General features: G+C 39.5%; 1 protein-coding gene across 2 annotated transcripts in view; it reads left to right on the top strand.

Annotated features, from left to right (window-relative positions):
- The window catches only part of CHRM3 (cholinergic receptor muscarinic 3), a 554785-nt gene that overhangs the window by 275052 nt on the left and 258526 nt on the right, over positions 1-21207 (top strand). For both annotated transcript variants that reach the window (XM_070364602.1, XM_070364603.1), the window contains one exon: positions 18583-18685. In XM_070364602.1, coding sequence (XP_070220703.1) covers positions 18588-18685 — 98 coding nt within the window. In that variant the 5' untranslated portion in view covers positions 18583-18587. The remainder of the gene's footprint in view (positions 1-18582; positions 18686-21207) is intronic.

Raw genomic sequence — 21207 nt, 5'->3', positions numbered from 1 at the left:
CTGGTAACGTGTCTGTTTTCTAGAATGGTTGTACATGATGGTTATAGGATGCTATATGGAAGCCTTTAACCATGACAATATAACAGAATTAACCCAAAAGGTATTGGTTCTTGTCAGGACATTTTCAGCCTTTCCAGTTGGGTATGATAGCTACTTATTCAGGTTTTAGTAAAATATTGGGAGTATCTTGATTTTTTTCAGTGAAGTATAGTTGATTTACTGTGTTGTGTTAGTTTAGGTGTACAGCAGAGTGAATCAGTTATACATATGTGTGTGTGTGTGTGTGTGCTCTTTTTCAGATTCTTCCCCATTATAGGTCATTACAGGGTATTGAATATAGTCCCTTGTACTATATAGTAGGACATTGTAGTTTATCTGTTTCATATGTAGTAATTTGCTTCTGTAAATCTCAGCCTCCTAATTAACCCCTCTCCTTTCCTTCTCCTTGATAACCATACATTTGTTTTCTATGTCTGTGAGTCTGTTTCTCTTTCATAAATAAGTTCATCTGTATATTTTTTTTTTTTTTGGCCACCCCATACAATTTGCAGAATTTTAGTTCCCTGACCAGGGATTGAACCCAGGCCAATCATAGAGAAAGAACTGAATTGTGACCACTGGACCACCAGTGAATTCGCCTGTATCATGTTTTAGATTTCACTCATAAGTGATATCATATGTTTGTCTTTCTGTGTCTGACATACTTGACTTAGTATGATAATCTCCAGGTCCATCCATGTTTCTGAAATGGCATTATTTCATTCCTTTTTATGGCTGAGTAATATTCCATTGTGTATATGTACCGTATCTTCTTTATCCATTCATCTGTTGGTAGACATTTGGGTTGCTTCCATGCCTTGGTTAATGTAAATACTGCTACCGTGAACATAGGGTTGCAGGCATCTTTTTTATTGAGATTTTTGTGTAGATATATACCGACAAGTAGGATTGTAGGATCATATGGTAACTCTAGTTTTAGTTTTTTAAGGAACTTCCATACTGTTTGCCATAGTGGCTGTACCAGTTTACATTCCCACCAACAGTGTAGGAAGGTTCCTTTTTCTCCACACCCTGTCTAACATTTATTATTTACAGACTTTTGATGATGGCCATTCTGACTGGTGTGAAGTTGTACCCTCACTGTAGTTTTGATTTACATTTCTCTAATAATTAGCAATGTTGAGCATCTTTTCATGGCCTACTAGCCACCTATATGTCTTTTTTTTTACTTTATCTTTTTTTAATTTTATTTTTTATCTTTACAATATTGTATTGGTTTTGCCATATATCAACATGAATCCACCACAGATATACACGTGTTCCCCATCCTGAACCCTCCTTCCTCCTCCCTCCCCGTACCATCCCTCTGAGTCGTCCCAGTGCACCAGCCCCAAGCATCCAGTATCGTGCATCGAACCTGGACTGGTGACTCGTTTCATATATGATATTACACCTATATGTCTTGTTTGGAGAAATGTCTGTTCAGATCTCCTGCCTATTCTTTGATTTTTGCTATTGTTGTTGTTGTTTGTTATTGAGCTGTATGAGCTATTTGTATAGTTTGAAGATTAAGCCCTTGATGTTTGCATCATTTGCAAATATTTTCTCCCAGTATGTAGATTGTCTTTTCTTTGTTTTTCTTTTTAATATACCAGAACTGAATTATGACCTCAAAACAATATCAGGTGTACTTTTTTACAAAATATCTGAAGTAAGCTATGAGCATAGAGACTGTATTTATTCGGTTCCCCCTGTTGTCCCCTAACATTGCTCAGAATGCTGCATGTGTGTGTGTGCTCAGTTGTGTCCAACTCTTTGCAAACCCATGAAATGTAGCCCACCAGGTTCCTCTGTCCATGGAATTTTTCAGGCAGGAATACTGGAGTGGGCTGCCATTTCCTTCTCCAGGGAATCTTCCCAATCCAGGGATCAAACTGGTGTCTCCAGCGTCTCCTGCATCGGCAGGCAGGTTCTTTACCACTAAGCCACCTGGGAAGTGCTATGCAGGATAGGTGCCCAATAAATACAAGTAGATTGATTCAAGTTAGCAGTTTTTGTCAATTGACACTAAAAAATGCTGCTGCTGCCAAGTCGCTTCAGTCGTGTCCGACTCTGTGCGACCCCATAGACAGCGGCCTACCAGGCTCCCCTGTCCCTGGGATTCTCCAGGCAAGAACATTGGAGTGGGTTGCCATTTCCTTCTCCAATGCATAAAAAGTGAAAGTGAAGTCACTCAGTCGTGTTCGACTCTTAGAAACCCCATGGACTGCAGCCTACCAGGCTCCTCCATCCGTGGGATTTTCCAGGCAAGAGTATTGGAGTGGGGTGCCATTGGAGTGTTTATTTCATGATTTTGTTTTTTGTTATAGGTTGGCTGGATTTTTTCATTATGGTTTGTCTTTCTTTCTGGATTTTTATGGTGTTCTTTCTTTTTAATTTTTTTGTATCTCACATGGATTCCCATGTCTGAGAAGCAGAAGGTTGTAGTTTGGGAGCCAGCATGGAGCTGGTGCTGAGGCAACTCTGAACTGAGCCGAAAGGGGCCGCTGTCCTGTCTGCTCTGCCTCCTCAAGCTTTTCAACCTCTCCTCTTTTATTCTTCCTTTTTCTTGCCCCTTTTTAAAATACAGGTCACCCTGAGAGCTTTGACTTTTATCTCAGCAAACTTACAAGAGTATCAAAAGAACTAACACAATGAATTTTGTCCACAGTCTGCTAAACTCCCAGGTCCCATTTAATTCACACTTCTTTTTTCATATTGGTTTCCCTTGCTGCCCATTCCAAGAGAGGGAAATGTGAATTCTTTCCTGTGGCAAATATACTGAAGGTGATCTCAGCACATATCAATGCTATTGTGGTCAATGGAATGGAATCATATGAGAAAGGAAGACTATAAAGTAGTAAATTAATTTCTAGTTTATGGTCTAATTATCTTTAGTCCTATTTATATTCTTAAAGAGGAATAAATAGAACCAAAGCCATGTATGTTAGGTTTCCAAATGAAATAAGCTAGTTTTATATCTGGGACTGGAGTTGAGCAATGCCAGTTTACTCTTAAACTTTGTACAATGTCAATCAAAATATATTTATTCTGCAGTTTGTTAATTATAGTGAGTCCTTACCAGCAGATGACTCTTTCAGTATTTCTTTAGAGATTTTTTGTAAAAATACAGATTCTTGTGCCCAGTCTTAGGCCTCTAGAATTAGAATCTTTGGAGATATGCCAGATATCTTTCTTTCCCTTTGAAGAAGTTTCTGGAGAATTTCAGAAAGTTCATCAGCTTAGAGAACCAGTGAGATAAAACCTTAGTAGAATCTTTGGTGATATGTTGAAGTCATTTACATATCAGAACAATTTTCTAATGTGTGTGTGTGTGTATACATGCTGCTGCTGCTGCTGCTGCTAAGTCGCTTTAGTCGTGTCCGACTCTGTGCGACCCCATAGACAGCAGCCCACCAGGCTCCCCCGTCCCTGGGTTTCTCCAGGCAAGAACACTGGAGTGGGTTGCCATTTCCTTCTCCAATGCGTGAAAGTGAAAAGTGAAAGTAAAGTCGCCCAGTCGTGTCTGACTAGTAGCGACCCCACGGACTGCAGCCTACCAGGCTCCTCGTCCATGGGATTTTCCAGGCAAGAGTACTGGAGTGGCTTGCCATTGCCTTCTCCGTATATACATCAAACTTTTATAAAGATAACATTTTCTTCTTAGTCATGAAACCGAGTTTCACAAATGTGATGCTCAAATTTATCCTCTGCGTCTTGCTTGTGAGTCCCATGAAGGATTGAAAGCCACCAAAATCCTAATGTTGTCTCCATTTGAAAAAAAATTTTTATGATATCAGGAAGCAATAGATAAGTATTCACTGATCTGAGAATGCTCTTTGCCTATAAATATTTACAGAGCCCTTTCTTTCCGAGCATAAAGCAGTATCTTCACTTAAATCATTCTGTTCAATCCGCTCTATTAGTTCATGTACACAGCCTGGAAAGGAAAGTAGCTTTTATTCCATGTTTGATTTATCACTGATTCAACAGTATCAAAAGCATTTTTAAAATTCCTGCTTGTGTGGCCCTGTTCTTTGTGGTCTACAATGAAAGTTACAAGCACACTGGTCTTGCGTCTTAGAACTAAATGGGGCCTTCTATATATATCCAAAATATTTTCCAAACATTTTCATTTTTTATTCTGCAACACAGGGAGCAAAACTATCCTGTTCCTTTGGCAGAGGGAACCTCTCTGTACTGGGCAGAGAGGTTTTGTTCTCCCACACCCCTTGTCTTCAAAATCGCTCCTCGTGAATTCTGAACTCTTTTTCTTCTCTGTCTCCCATGGAGTCCTTGCTGTGGGTTCCCTTCTGGCCACACCAGGCATTTTGTCCAGACCCCTCTCTGCCACCTACCCTCTCTGATGCCCCAGCCACTCTTGCCCCTTCATGTGGATATGCCCTCTCACCCTCCTTGAAGCCCTCCTCTTTTCATGTTTCAGTGTCATGAGACATCACTGGACAAACCCACGAGGCTTGTAGACAAGACTCATTGTAACTGTGGCTCTTCCCGGCTCCTCAGCCTGCTTCCTGTCTGTCTTTCATCATGGCTTAGTCCACTCTTCACCGAAGCTTTCCCAGAAGATCCGCTTCACTTTCCACCCCTAATCCTGTACATGGTCTTTCTGATTAAAAGTGAATATCCCATCACCTGCTTCTTTGAGAAACCTAGAGCCCAACACATCTATCCTTATTCTGCCCCTTTTCTCATCCCTCTCTCTGTCTCTGGAGAAGAAATGCCCCTTCAGCTAAGACATTCACATTTCCATCTGGACTCCCATCCTATTTCTGATCTTTGACATCTGCCCTTTCAGTCTATTTCCTGACTTCTAATCCTAGTATTTTAAGCATTAAAACTTAATTTTTTCTTACCACAGGAAACAAAAATTAGGTGGGGGGAGTACTTCCCTGGCATTCCAGCGGTTAGGGTTTTGTGTTTTCACTGCTGAGGGCCTGAGTCCAACCAGGTCAAGGAACTAAGATCCCAGGAGCCTCATGGTGCAGCCAAAAACAAAATATAGTGACAGATGTTAACTGGATGTATTGTGTGGTCATTCTGCAGTATTTACATATATTGCATCAGTATGTTGTGCACTTGAAACTCATATAATGTTATATGTTAATTGTACCTCAATAAAAATTTTTAATTAAATTTGTTTTCTTAAGAAGAATAAAATATTTTCTTGAGCTCACCTGCCTGTCTCCTTTTACTCATTCAGAAAGGTTCCAGTGCCATCTGTGTGCTGCATGCCTGGCACTGTCTCCTCCAGCTCCCATGTGTTTTCCTGCTTCCTCTTCTTTGTCAGATTCATCAGCATCTCGGCCCTTACCTGTCATCTCCTCTCATCCTTGATTCACTATCATTAGCATCTCCTTCTCTTTCATTATCCTGAAACATTGGTCTTAAAGGTTATCAATGAACCCTTCTTTTTCCTAACCTGAGCTTTTTTTTCCCCTAGTTTTTCTACCTGAAAGCATCTTATAATTTGAGGCAATTTATTTTTTTTTAATATAAATTTATTTTTGCTGCCAATATCTCAGCATCCTTGAGTTCTTCTGCTCTCTCTTGCTGGTTCCTAGGTTTTGGCTGGATTCTTTTTTTCTACCTCCTGCCTCCTGAAATAGTTATTCCCTAAAATTGAGTCTTCAACTCCTCTCTTATACTGTCTTAGCTTCCTTTTCTACATCTTTCTTCTCAAGTCCCTCTCCCAGCAGTTACACAGATAGGTCATCTTTATATGTTAATCTTTAAATTCTCTCCAAACCTTAATTTCTATGTAACTTACTGTTTCTATTGCTGAATGAGTCCCACTTACACAAAATTCAGCATCTCTGAAACACAGATCTATTTACAGTATTTTCTGAAATATACATACACCTTTCCCTTTTTATCTCAAAGGAAATACTATTCTCCTGATTCCTTGACCATATAAAAATATGAGAATAATCACCTTTTACTTTTCCATCCAGTCTTCTGGGGATTTGTCTTGTTTGGTCTCAGCTGACTTATAGTGATTGATAGTGAATTGATAGGCTAAGAATGTCTGGACTTATATTGATCCCCCACAGACATTACTCCAACTGGACCCAGAGTTGTTGCTTGACCAGCCCATGTGGTTCCTGTTATGATCACAAGATACATCTTAGTAAAAACCATCAGGAAACTTTGAAGAATAGATTTATTACTCACAGGTCCTGGCAGGCACATGGCACTCCTGAGAACCAGACACTGAGGTCAAGGGTAGATAGAGGGAGAAAAATTACGGACTTGAGACTCCACACTTATGGGGTTCAAGGGGGGCGGGGGTGATTAGGGTTTCACAGGTTTATTCTTTATTAGCAAATTTAAAGCATAAAAGCCAGAATTAGGATGCAGCATGGGGAAAGGAAAAGCAGGATCACTCAAGCTTATAGTTATCTCTGCCACCTAGTGCTTTCTAGAAGGGATCCTTCATGAGTGGGACAGTGTAGTTTCTTATCTAGTTGCTTTTTCAGGAGCTATTCACACAGCTACAGGCCCCCCAGGTGATACTAATAGTAAAGAACCCACCCACCAACGCAGGAGACGTAAGAGACTCGGGTTTAATCCCTGAGTCGGGAAGATCCCCTGGAGGGAGGGGAAGAACATGACAACCCACTCCAGTATTCTTACCTGGAGAGTCCTGTGGATAGAGGAGCCTGGAGGGCTAGAATCCATAGGTTGCAAAGACTTGAACACGGCTGAAGTGACTTAGCAAGCACACAGCTGGCAATGTATATATATATATTTAAATATTACATATTTATTTGACTCTGCTGAGTCTTAGTTGCAGCATATGTGATCTAGTTTCCTGACAGGGGATCAAACCCAGGCCCCCTGTGTTGGGAGCATGGAGTCTCAGCCACTGGACCAGCAGGGAAGTCTCCTGGCAATGGTTACTGAGATGGATGTCTTTGAAATGGATGCCTTGGCAATCAAAAGCTTGATTCCAGGCACTTATACTACAATCAAAAAGCTCAAAGTCACGCACTTACAGTCAGAAGTCTGGTGACACATTTTCTTCAGCATGTGTCCCTTACATTCCACCCTCACCTGAGCATCCTGTCTGTCGTTCTGTGCTGGGTACTTTGCAGTCATCTCTAAAGTGCTGTCAAGACCTTTTCTCATGGTTCCCACAGTAACTGCTCCCCACAATTTCTCTATTTCAGTGTTCTCAGTTACAGAGTGATTTATCATCAACTTTGGGACAGGTCTTCAGTGTGAATTTTAACTATAAAAGTATAAAGTTCTATTGCAGGAAGGGGGACTTCTTCCACAGCACAAAAGCAAGCTCCTGTCTATCACTCAGAAATAAACTGTCCAAGGAGACACACTTGCTGACAAAGCAAGAGACTTTATTGGGAAGGGATGCCTGGGTGGAGAGCAGAAGGATAAGGGGACTCAGGAGAACTGCTCTGCTCACAGTCTCAGGTTTTACGGTAATGGGGTGAGTTTCGGGTTGTCTCTAGCCAATCATCTTGCTTGTCTCATATTTAGTCTGACTGGAGTCCCTCCTGGTGGTGCAGACATCTCTCAGCCAAGATGGATTCCAGTGTGAAGGCTTCTGGGAGACTAGCAGACATATTATGGGCCGGCATGTTCTCCCTCCTCTCAGCCAGTCTCACATTCTCCCACTTATTTTTCATTGGCAGCACTGTAGTTTTTTGTCTAGACCTCCTGTTGTGAGGCAACTCAGGCAAGTGGTTATTGTCATTCCTGGTTAGGGCGGGCATTTTCTGTCAGCAGCTCCCCAACAGTCCCATGAAGAAACTGAAGCCAAAAGGGTAAAAGTAATTTTCTCAAGGAAACATTCCGTCATTCTCTCCTTCTGCATGTGCCACCTTCTATAAACGCAGGGACAGGCACATGCAGAGTCCCCTGATGTGTTCTCCGCTGCTGGCCGCTTCTAACGTTTTCCTGTATTTCTCTTCACTTGAATCCACTTGTCTTCAGTGTCTTCCTGTCAAAACCCGACCCCACTCCACAGGATCTAGCATGAATGAACTTCTTCTGTGTCTTCTTTCAGGGCCTGGTGGACACCAAACTCATCCTGCTCTGATGCTTATAGCAGGGTTCTGTGATACAACATGCTGTCTTTCTCAGACAACTTAAAGCCATATGCAGTCAATGTTTCATGTTGAATTACTTCCAAATTTACCAATGTATATAGACTCTAAGCATTTAATCTTATTAAGAGTTTCCTACTACTTAGACGTGTTCTTTATTCATCACTTAAGGTCAGTATACTGTTTTTTGTTTTGTTTTGGTTTTTTAAACATCGGCTTGTTTTATTTATTTGCTTTTGACCACACCACGTGGCGGGAAGGATCTTAGTTCCCCAATCAGGGATGGAACCAGTGCCCCCTGCCCTGGGAGCACAGAGTCCTAACTGCTGGACCACCAGGGAAGTTCTGAGGTCAATACACTTTTAAAATTTGATTTAGCCTCTGTTTCTTTAGTCTCTTGGCCTCTGTCTAGTCAGCATCACTTCTATATCTCCTTTACGTAAAAACCATCTCCATCGTGTCCACATTCTATTCAGAACATTTTTGAGGCTGCCTTGCTCTCAGGATAAAGTGTAAGTTCCTGAGGACCAGCATTCAAGGCTTTCCCAAATCGGGCTCCAACCTAATTTCCCCTGACTTAGCCCAGTGTTTTTCTCCCTTGGTCCCACAGTAGATCATCTCGATTTTTAACCTTTGTTTTTATTGTCCCCCATCCCAGAAGCATTTACCTCCTGTTATGTTATGAATTGTATTCATATTTTGAGATCTGCTTAGCTCTCACAAAGCATTTCCTTCTTTCTCAATTTATCCTTTATAAATTTATGCATTTCCCACAGCACTGTGGTCCTCACTGCCAAGAACTTGAGCACCACATTAGATAAATGGATGGATGGATGGATGGATAGATAGACTCACACTATGTATATAATATACATACATACATAAAAACTTTATATCATTTTATTTATGACATGATTATCTTTTTGCATAAATGATAACATAAACTTCCCACAAGCAAAGAATATAATTACATTTCTCCACATCCCAGAAACACACTAGTGTATGTATTGTGCTCTTTTTTCTTTTTTATTTATTTTTTAATATAAATTTATTTTAATTGGAGGCTAATTACTTTACAATATTATATTGGTTTTGCCATACATCAACATGAGTCCGCCACGGTGTGTACATGTTCCCCATCCTGAACCCCCCTCCCACCTCCCTCCCCATACCATCCCTCTGGGTCATCCGAGTGGACCAGCCCCAAGCATCCTATATCATGCATCAAACCTGGACTGGCGATTCGTTTCATATATGATATTATACATGGTTCAATGCCATTCTCCCAAACCATCCCACCCTCTCCCTCTCCCACAGAGTCCAAAAGACTGTTCTATACATCTGTGTCTCTTCTTCTGTCTCGCATACAGGATTATCATATATATGCATTAGTATACTGTGTATTGTGCTCTTTACCTGTCATTTCCTTTGGAATAATTAAATATAAAGCATCTTGGTAAAGAAACGAGTGTAATGTGTTTCTGTCCTAGGAATTTTTCTGTCCCTTTATCTGTAGTCAGACTCCTTAAAATTTTTATTCTTTAATTCCTAAGGTAAAACGTTTTATAAGAGGATGTACTTTATTTATTTTTTTAATATTTACTTTTTGATCAAGTCACACAGCATGTGGGGTCTTAGTTCCCCAACCTGGGATTGAACCTGTGCCTTTGCATTGAAAGCACAGGGTCCTGAACACTGGACCATCAGAAAAGTCCCCAAGAAGATATATTTGAAAAAGGAATGTGTCTAAAGGAAAATAAGAGTTCTATAATAATAGGATTGTGTATCGACCCTGTACAGCATGTACTCTTATCCTGATGCCTTATTGTTCCAATTTAACATTAAGAACAATTCTCAGTTTGTCCATAATAGGCTGGGTTCTGGAGAACAAAGTTCTAATTTATCCCATCAGAGTGTGATTGCAGAGCTTATGTTCTTTGTTGGTAATTAATACATGTTTTTGGTCCACTCTTGCTCATTAGAAAATCAGTTTGGGGTCTTATTCATAGAAAGAATGGGTAGTTCTAGACATAATAGGAACAGGGGGAAAGCGCTATATTCCGTTTAATGCATCACTAAGAAACTGATGGGGACATTAATTTCTCTAAAGGGCATTCTTGCCTACATAGTTGAACACTGCCGTCTACATCCTTAATCAATTTCCACTTTGACTGACTTCATCTTGGGCTTCATTCTCACTGGAAAATCTATAAAATGATCCATAAAATCCATAAAAATAATGTCAGCATGGAGCCTGTGCACACTCTGTGTTAGCCAGAACCAGGCTCAGCACCTGTGGAGCAGAATCCCACTCCTGTGACTAGGAGCCTGGAGCCAACTTTCCCTGAAGTTAGCAAGAATCTGAATGTCTTAAAAGGGAAAAAAGGTAGGATGAAAATAATTAAGTCCAGTTTCCTTTCCCTTTTAAATGTTTCGAACTGTCTCTTTGTGTTCACTGTGTTGAATTGGTTTCTTTGTTCCGTTTGTTTCAATCATCCTGTTAAGCAGACTTCTTAACAAAATGGCATTTCTCCATACCTGGCTGTTTCATTTGTTCCTGAAGGGGCCTCTCTTCTGCAGGCCAGGCTTATTGAAATTCATGATTGTTGAATGTGAAGAACCAGACTCAGAAGTTTAACTAATTTTCTCTCAGATTACTCAGGTCTTGGCTTAAATGTGCCATGCAGGCTGATTCTGTGTAAGTTGTTGTTGGTTAAGAGATGAAGGGAGAAAAGTAAAGGACAACATGAAAAGCGTAACAAAGACACAGAAAGACTTTACACATAATCAGGGGATAAGGATGTGGAAAGTAAGTAAAGTAGACATCTAATGCTAACTAATATGTTAATAATGTCTTAAAGAAATGCAATCCACTAGATGTTGAAAACATTTTAAATTCAAGAATTACAGACATATTCAAAAGTAGAAAAGCATAAGCAACCCCCTGTGCTCACCACCTGCCTTCAGGAATTAGCAGCACATGGGCAGCGCATTACTTTCTAGGATACCTTTTCCCCAAAGACACTGGATTTGTTTTTAAATTAATTTATTTGGCTGAGCCAGGTCTTAGTTGCAACATGCAAACTCTCACTTGTTGCATGTGGGATCTTTGTTCCCTGACCAGGGATCAAACCTGTGCCCCCTGCCTGCATTGGGAGTGTCTTAGCCACTGGACCACTGGGGAAGTCCCAATACTGGATTATTTTAAAACAAATGCAAGATCTTCACATTCCCTAATGTGCCTAATGTCCTATTTAAAAAAAATTTTTAATGACAAAATACTTTAAGAGATCAGTTCTGATATTAATAAAAGAATAAGCCACCAATTAAAATTTCATTTTAATCTCAATATTATATTGAGATATAATGTATATACAATAACAAGCACTCACTTTAACTACATGTTTGGATGAGGTTAAACAAATTTATCCGCCATGTTATTACCACTAAACCAAGTCCTGGTACATTTCCCTCACCACACAAAGTTCGCCTATTGCCCTTCCTAGTCGGCTGACACCCCCTTGCCCTACCCCCAAACCCAGTCAAATACTGTTCTGCTTTCTGACTCTTAGATTTTTTTTTTTCCCTAGAGTTTTAATAAAGAAATTCCTCAATATTCACTTTTGTGTCTGGCTCCTTTTGCTCTGCATAATATTTTTACATGGTGTTGTAATGGTTTCAGTGATTCTTCCCTTTCTCTTGGATTTTTTAATTCTGTTGTTTGACAGTATCAAGGTTTTGCTTTCTCCAGTCCATCTGATGGACATTTTTTTCCAGTTTGAGGCAATTATGAATGAAGTTGCTATGAACATTGATGTGTAAGTTTCTGTGTAGACATGTATGTTTATCTCTCTTGGGTAAATAGGAGTAAAATTGCTCACCTGCATATTAAACATATGTTTACCTACATAATAACTGTGAAACTGTCTTCAAAAGTGGTTGTATCATTTATATCCCCACCAGCAGTGTATGAGCACTATAGTTGCCACACATCCTTGCCAACATTCTGTAATCAGTTGTTTTAGGGGTATTGTGGCCTCTTATTGTGGTTTTAATTTATATTTTCCTAGTAACTAATGTTGTTGAGCATCTTCTGCATTGTATTCCTGGAATCCTCATTGATCACCACTTCCTCAGTTCAATGAGGCAATCAAGATGTGTTTGACTTTCCCTTTCCTGTGCCCACTTTCCAGAAACCTCTCCCAAACAAAGAATCCAGATATAGGGTTTTTTCTCTTATTGGTTTCCTTTCTCTGTCATCACAGCCCTGTACTACCTATTCCAGTTCCTCAAAATAGTTACTTCATTTATTTTTTATAGTTTTCTAGGGTTTGGGGGGAAATAGGAGAGTGCTAGGCTGTAAGTTATACTCCATCCTCATGGTTATGAGAGGAAATCCCAATTACTTTTTGAGAAAGCATCCTCTAGATTTATCAAGGGTAGATTGATAAAGATTAGATTATCAAGGGTCAGCCTCAAAAACTGAAGTCCTATTGTATAGGGGGAAACTCTTCAACTTATTACATGTAGGTTCACTCTCTGATATTGAGATTATGATACCAAGAAAGAAAAGGAAGACATGCCCCCTTGCTGAGTCCGAGGAATTCTGCAAAATAAGAATGACTGCGAAAGGAAAGTGACGCAATCTAATAGGTGCCTCCCAACTTTCTCTCTTGGAGTTTCAGTCCAGAGAATGAGGTTTGTGTTCGTGAGAAGGAGGTGTGTCTAAGACAGGCAGCTAATTCATACACAGCCCTTTGCCAGCATCATAGTGAACTTCGCAGTGTAACAAGGTCAATCGGAGGAACGCCTTGGACTAAAGTTCTAGTGTGGCATGGATAGGACCCTGAAACAGCTGGAGAATGTGTCACTGGGGCTGGGGTGTCATCCCATAGGAGAAGATGATTCTGATCTAAGGGCTGCAACACCCCAAGGCCGAAGGTGCATCATGGTCAGACCTCTGAGACGAGTACACTGTCAGCAGGAGGTAAGATGAGGTCAAGTCAAACATAAATGTCTTCCCAACTTGAATTGGTCAAGAAATAACAGATGACATGCATGCCAGTGGTAAACTTTACTATGTCAACAGGGTTAGGAGCACCCAGAAAAATAAGGAGATCTACCCCACATGTCAAAGGAAATAGACAAAGTCACGTTTGGAAATGCAAACTGTGTTCTTCTCTTCTCCATTTATTAAAGCCACACTTCTGTGTGTGTGTGTGTGTGTGTGTGTGTGTACGCGCGTGCATGTTAAAAGAGAGTGAGAGAGAAAAGCTAATAGGCTGGCTTATCCAAAAGAGATTGAACGGTACTGGAATTACATTGAATTTTGCATTTCTCTTTATATACAAATGTATAAACTGCCGCCAGGGGAGGGGCAGGGAATGTGGTTTGTGAATTTCTAATGATTTGTGAGATTTACAGACACAGGAAGGTAGGAAGTTCTTTTGCTTTCTAAGAGTTAAGGAGCCAGGAGATAGGCACTGTAGCTTTTACCCCTTAATCTTACTTCTAGAGGGTAGGAGATGTTTTGGAGCAGCAAATGCTAGAAATGTACTGCCTAAAGCCAGGAGTGAGACCAAGACTAGAGAGAGATGAGTATGATACCATGTGAGACAAATGATGAACACTTGCTGGCTCACCCTTATTCTTAGATAGAGGTCAGCAAGCAAAAATTAGCTGTTGCTTCTTCAAAAGCATTTCCCTGCCCTGGTAAGGCTAAATGGCTTCCCAGGGGTGGAGGAGATCCTGTTGGGGAGATGGGTGATATCTTAATGCAGAAAATGAAGAAATGGGAGATTTCTGCAGCTGGCCAATTTTCCTTAGCTTTTTCTTTTTTTTTTATATTAGGAAATGGGACAGAGGGAATGTAAGAAGATGAAAGCTATGGTATAATGGGAAAAGACTGTTGATCATAGATCTGTTTAAAATCATGTACATTAGTGATCATGTTAACAAGTCTTCTTGTTTTTGTAATCTTACCTAGTTTCTCCATGGACCATCATTATAAGAAACTGAATTCTACCTTCTGTTAAAATATATATGTATTTTATCTCAGCGTCATCCTAAGTATATCTTGATCTCCAAACTCTTTTCTCCACTATCAAATAGTTAACAATGTAACAAAATAATATTGTGTGTGCTGGAAACCACTTAACCTTGTAAATGCATATTCTAAATATATCGTGTTTGTGAGTCTGTATTTCTATTGAGTGGGTATTTCAAATGAGTAAAGCTTTAAAATATGTTATGAGAATGGTGTTAAGATTTTTTAATGCATTCATAACTACTCTACCCTAGTACCACAATTTTCTTTATTCTGGTCCTGTGGCTAATATTTATTCACATGTATATTTTGTACCTATTTATAATCAGAACATACAATTTGATATACCACTTTCTCTCTGTATTGTGATTTAATTGTTACTTTAATGGCAACTTAATATACTATGGAGTTAATATGCCCATATTTTCTTAGATGCCCTGCTGTGGGATACACAAATAGTTTCTATTACTCACTATTATGAATAATGCTGCAGTGACATTTTCCTGATTTTGAATTGTTTGCTTGGGATAATTTGTGAGTGGATTACTAGGTCCAAAGATATGAATATATTTAAGGACTCTAAATATAGGTATAGGTGAGGCAGTGATTCAGTGGCTCTACATACGTATAATACAACTGAAATATGTGAGTCTATCAATTGTTTTCCCAATAATCTCAGCTGCATTGTGTTATTTATAATTGTAGTTAATGCAATCTAGTTAATGCAATAGAAGGCCACTTCTTATTGTGTATTAAGTGAGTTAGCCTATCAAAAAATTATAATTTCTCTATTTGCAAACTACTGACAGTGATATTTTCTTTACAAAGCTATTGAAATGATTGGATGAATTCATCAATGCCTCATGTGTTCATGCCACAAAGGAAATTATTAATCCTCCTTCCCTCTGTCTGTGGCTCCCTCATTTCGTCCATCAACCCTCCTGCTCCTGACTCCTTCTTCAATGGGTTATACATTCAAGTTCTTTTTGTACAAATTTTCATAGAACCTGATTTCTCATTCCAGAGTTCACAGGAGCTAATTGTCAGGTTTCTGCAGAGAACCAGTCTCTACCATGCCAGCAAGTGCTGAATTATACCACAAATCATGGAGGTCAAATCTATCAGACCCCTTGAATTTCTTAAGTGTCCATACAAACAAGTCAGAAATACACTCAGAATAAAATTGTTCCATAAATTACTCATTTTAGAAGTTTGTGTATAGTTCAGTTTCTCTTTATATGACTTTTCCAGGTTTTCTTCCTTTAGGTTGCTCGGAGATATTTTGATTTGTTTATTTGCTTCTTTGTTTTGGTTTTGGGTAATGTTTCTGCTTCATCTGCTCTCTGCTGCCAGTACCCAAGAACAAGCTTACTTCTGTGATAACAAGTGTGGTTTGTCAAGCAACTGCAACACAAGAGCATTGCTGCAAGTTGCATATCTGGATGGTACTGTCACTTGGATTTTGTCTGTCTTACATCTAATGTTTGTCCATTTTCTAGGCATTATTGCTCATCTGTTGCCTGGAATTGGTTTCTATCTTGAAAGCCTCTGTAGCAGAATCTGCCTTTTTAAGCAACCACGCTTCTTTGAAGCTAAAATAATTCCTAATATGTTATAAGGTCTCAGGAAGCCTATAACAGGCATACAACGTCTCAATTGGAAGCATTGAAAATAAAAGCATTGAAAAGCATTGAAAATAAAAGCTTATATCCTATTTCATGAGGGCAAGGAGATTTGGGGGCTACCACAAGATTTTCCAGTCTCACTCTCATGATGAGAAATTGAACTGAATAAGATGTATTCTAAGCAGTTTCACTTTAGGAGTTTAGAAGAGGAAAAGTGGGAGGAGGAGGAAGAAGAGGAAGGAAAAAATTCCTCTCCAGTCTCTCCAACCTCAGCAACTATATTTCTTGTCCCTTGGAGAACATCACAGGCCCTCTTTAGATTTTTCTCTTACATAAGCTATGTGTCATAGACAAGGTTTCTCCATTTTTATATTAATAAACCTGCATTTCCCCCATCTCCATGCTGGCTCTCCCCATTTTCACATGTTACAAATGAGTGCTGGCCTCTCTTCCTCTCTGAATAGATACACTAATTCAACCTCTGACCACAGTGCAAAGCCCTTTTATCCACACACTACATCAGCAAAGTTATTAAAGTGCTGATGAAGTCAGAAGCAAAACCCAGGAGGCCTGAGCAAGGCTCATATGTAACAGTTACACAGAGGGCATCTGAGGATCAGAGCCGAATGTAGACAACCACCAGATTCTCCATGGTTACTGGACGCTACACAGTCACCAGTACCCAGTCACCAGTCCTGCCTTCAATATGGCTGCACCAAGAAGTCTTCTTTAAACATATCAAAACCCAGGGGGTGAAAACACATGAACTAATCATAATCTCTCTACCCCATGCTTGCTTTCCTAAAACTTGAAACAGAAAAGGTGACGGTGGAAGAACTTTGGTTGTGCCTGGAGTCTGAACTGCAGTGCAATCAGGAAACATACGTCATGAAAGAAGGTGTCATACCACATGCTACACACACCCCTCTCCCTGCACAGAGTGGGGACTAGACTTGTCTATGTGAATCAATTTTTCCCCAATTATATGAAGTTTTCTTTTAGTTTCTTTTATTATTATTTTGTGTTGAATATAGTTGATTTGCAATGATTCAGTGTATAGCAGTGATTATGTTTTATTTACATATATATGTGTATACACACATTATATATATATAACATATATGAAATTTTTCAGATTCTTTTCCATTATAGGTTATTACAAAGTACTGAGTAAAGTTCCCTGTGCTACACAGTAGGTCCTTGTTTATCTAATTGATATAGTAGTTCATATCTGTTAATTGCAAATTCCCAATTTATCCCTCCCCCTTATTCCTTTTTGGTAGCCATAAGTTTGTTGCCTATGTCTATGAGTCTTATTTCTGTTTTGTAAAAAGTATATCAGTCATGGGCTTTCCTGATGGCTCAGTGATGAAGAACCTGCCTGCCAGTGCAGGAGAGGCAAGTTTGACCCCTGGGTTGGGAAGATCCCCTGGAGAAGGAAATGACAACCCAAATATTCTTGCCTGGAAATCTCATGGACAGAGGAGCCTGGTAGGCTACAGTCCATGGGGTCGCAAAAGAGTCAGAAACGACTTAGCATCTAAACACCAACAGTATTACTTAGTCATTAAAAATAATGAAATAGTGCCATTTGCAGCAATGGGTGGACCCAGAAATTGTCATATTAAGTAAAGTAAGTCAGACAGAGAAAGACAAATATCATATGATATCACTTACATTCAGAATCTAAAAAAGTGAACTTATTTATACAAATCACTTTCTGGTCTTGGGTGGGCCCCTCAACCTTGTGAGTCCAGGATGAGATGACATGTGTATAGGAGTTAGGGGATAGTTTCCAATTGTATGCAGTTATTTGGGTGGGTGCTTGTGTTTGTACTGTTGGGCTGATTTATGGTTATTTAAATCTGTAAAAGGGTGTTCTGCCACTTCCTTTGTGCATGTTCTGTTCCCTCACATTATTGTAGACCCGATATAAGGCAGCTTTCAGAACATGCCATTCTCCCTCACAGCTTCCTGTGTTTGAACATGCTGCCTGAATCACACCCTCCTCACCCCCCTTCTTCCTCCACCTCACCTCCATCTCCCTTTGTCTGTCTGTTCCCCTCCTACTCACCATTCGAGGCTTAGCTTACGGACCCTCTGCTTTGTGTGACACCCGTGGGTCCTGTCTGCACCGTGAACACGATGACTTCATCCTCAGGGTTGCTGTGGGTCCAAGTGTGGCCTTTCCTACTTGAGTGGACTTGGGTTTTTGAGGGCAGGACCAAATCTTATTCATTTTCTCAACCCAGTATCTGGTTCTTGTTATTTACTTGGTAAATTTTGATCAGAATGATGAGTGAATGTCAGATACTCACCGCCATGAAAGAAATTGTACTAGTCAGGTTCATGATTCTTCACTAATTTGCTATGAAACTTGTGAAAGAAACAACACTCAAGCTTTCTGTATGTGATATAAATATAGGCACCTGATGTGCATATTTTAATGGGGAAGCTTATAAAGTACTCCTAATTATTGAAAGTTTCACACTGAGAACATGTGACCACATGACAGTATACGAGATGTGTCACTTGTAGAGAAGTACGTTGCACAAGTCGTTTCCCCAGTAACTGCTGTGGATCCCTCCTGTGGCAGGATGCTAACAGGTATTGTGGGATGAAAAGGTTTCTTGCTGAAATTCATTTGGGGAAATACTGGAATAAATCTCCATTTATGAAACCTGTGATTTTGTTAAAATGCCATCTCACAATTCAGTGATCCCAAGTTTCCTGCTTTTATTATCTTGTTTTAGATCTGATTACTCCTCCTTTCTCTGGTTTTCAGCTTTCATGGTGACATGGCATCTGGTTTCTTTCTACAAGGAAGGTTCAGCACACAGCACAGTCTTTGATACATTGGACTGGTTTGAGGATCCTACCTGGAATAGGTATGTAAGACTTCCAGTGTTTGCTTTCTCATCCTTTGAATAGCCATGGATGCTATATCCATTTCTGCTTTTCTTGTTGTTGATTAAGAGTGGAATTTGTTCTGAAGAATAAACTTCATGTGTTACAGATGATCTTTGTCTTTTCTGCTTAGAGCATGTGTTTATAATATGACATACAAGACTCCTCAACACCCTTTATTTCCTTTGTTGTGTGATTAATAAAAATTAAGAATACATTCATGCCAGTAGAGAATGGAAATTCCATGCTCATATGGCTCTGAAAATAATGGAATTTAATATATAAATCTTTGGAACTCAAGTATACAAAATATGACAGATCCCCTGGTATGTTTATAAATATAGTATACAAAAGTCTAACATCTAACAGAAAGATGTAACTTTTTTTTCCAAAATAGTCCAGTCTTAGACAAACCTAAGTACCAAATTTTAAACTAAATGACTGCACATTGGAATTAATTAATGATTATTTGATCCTCTTAGTTTTTGAGACAAGTATTCCCATAGTGTAAAATGACATAAATATGACAAAAAAAAAAAATACAGTATTTGAAGGTGTTATTGTTTTATGAGTTATCTTGAAGGGGATATTCTGAAATTAGATTCTCATGAGATATAAGCTGTGTAGCTACTGATTTATTCAGTTCAGACTACTTTGATGAGTGCTCTGTGTGTGTGTTTGAGGGGGGCAGTGGGGCGGGGAGTGGTATGTTAACTCTAAGAGATACTTGATTATAAGATTCATTGCTTTGTTGTATTCAATTTTCAAAATATTTTTGGGACTATTGTAGACTTTTTGAAATTTTGGTTTGTATTTAGAAAAGAGTCCAGCCTATATAAATTGTATTTTCAAAAAAAGTAAAGCTGCCCTGCTCAATCCTCCTTCCCAAAATGTCTGCTGAAAACCACATTTGGGAAGTAGCATAGCCTTGAGACTTAATTAAATATAACCTATGACCTTGGGGGAAAAAATGTTATGCTGTACTCCTAACCCATGACCTTGAAAAAAAATGTTTTGCTTCCTTAGAAAGAGGGAGGGAGAGAGAGAGAAGGAGGGAGGAAGAGAGGTAAGGAGGGAGAAAATAAATTCACAGTTGCCATGTACCAAATACTCTAGGTCACCTTTATTCTTAATAAGGTATCAAGTAATTAATCAATGTGTTTCCCTGAGTCTCTAGAGAATTTATCTTCTACATTCTCTGAAAGTCTTAAATCTATAATTAGAGTTTAACCTTCTTGATTTAAGGCAGAAGTTGCAACTAGTCACCTGCATGTTCCAGCTTTCTTAGGTTGTTTATTGTATAGGGTTTTTTTTTTTTTTTTTGCTTAACACAAAATTAATATATCAATACATGTGTTTAAAAAAATGTCAAATCAAAAAATCAGAAGAGTTCACATAAAAATCTGGGCTTCCCATCTCTGGAAATGAATTAAATTAGTTGCTTGTGCCCCAATTCTAGCTGTCATACAAATTACCTCCCTCATCTTAACCTCTCCACATCTAACTCATCAAGTCCTCCAAAGCCTTGCTGTGACCACCCAGTGGTTCTCAGCCTCACTGTGAAAAGACAATTTCCTGGGTACTCAGGCTGTACTCAGAAAATTAAGCCAGTAGTTCTGAGTGTAGAGCTGGGCTTCAAAACTGTAGAAAGTTCTTCAGATGATTCTTATATGCAACCGAGGTTTAGAACCGCTGCCCTAACATCTTCCTCTGTCCCTATATGGCAAGGGCCATACCCTGAGTCCAGGTCATACTCACCACTTTCTGGTCTTAACAGTTTTGTACCATCATCGCTAAATCCCCTTCTCATTTCTGTTCTCGTCTTTGTTCAGTTCCATCCCTACCCAACAGCCAGAGTCACTGTTTCAGAATTGAACATACCTAGTTAATGCATGCTTGAACCTCTTCAATAATAATAACAATAATGATAACAGCTGATGACGATCATTGATACCTTGGTTGAATGAAGAATCTGAGTTGAGGCTTTGTTGAAGTCACTGGAGCATTAAATATCAGAAGCAAATGGGGGAGGCCCACATGAGGCCTATTGCCTAATCTGACAGTATCTTCTGCCTGCCTACTCCTACAGACAGTGACCCATGGGCCAAAAGCATCCCTGACTTCTACAAATTGCCACCCAGTCAGTGTCCTGATGTCACACTGCTGTCAGGAGCAAAGGGGGTTATAACCTGGCAGTGACATTATTGTAAGATTAATGTTAGCACACAGCCACCAGTGTTTATTAAATGTCACTTCTTCCTAGTTGCATGATCCACCCAGCAAAGTAAGTTGATGCTGGTAAATTTTTAGGTGGACTAACTGAACTAGGGGTGTGCATTTGTCAGGGTTAGAAGTTATACATAGAATCGTCTCTCTTGCCGCTCTGACACACAGTTCCTCGTTGTCACCAACAAATAACATAAATCCAGTTATTTAGTTGAGCTGCAGTGGAGACTTTTCTTTTTCAAAATGACTGTGTAGTGGTGGTGTGGGCCATAGAGGT

Source organism: Bos mutus, chromosome 28 (genome assembly GCF_027580195.1).
Source record: "Bos mutus isolate GX-2022 chromosome 28, NWIPB_WYAK_1.1, whole genome shotgun sequence".
Classification (NCBI taxonomy): domain Eukaryota; kingdom Metazoa; phylum Chordata; class Mammalia; order Artiodactyla; family Bovidae; genus Bos; species Bos mutus.
The sequence above is the reverse complement of the archived record's forward strand: the minus strand, read 5'-3'. Positions and strand labels throughout refer to the sequence as shown.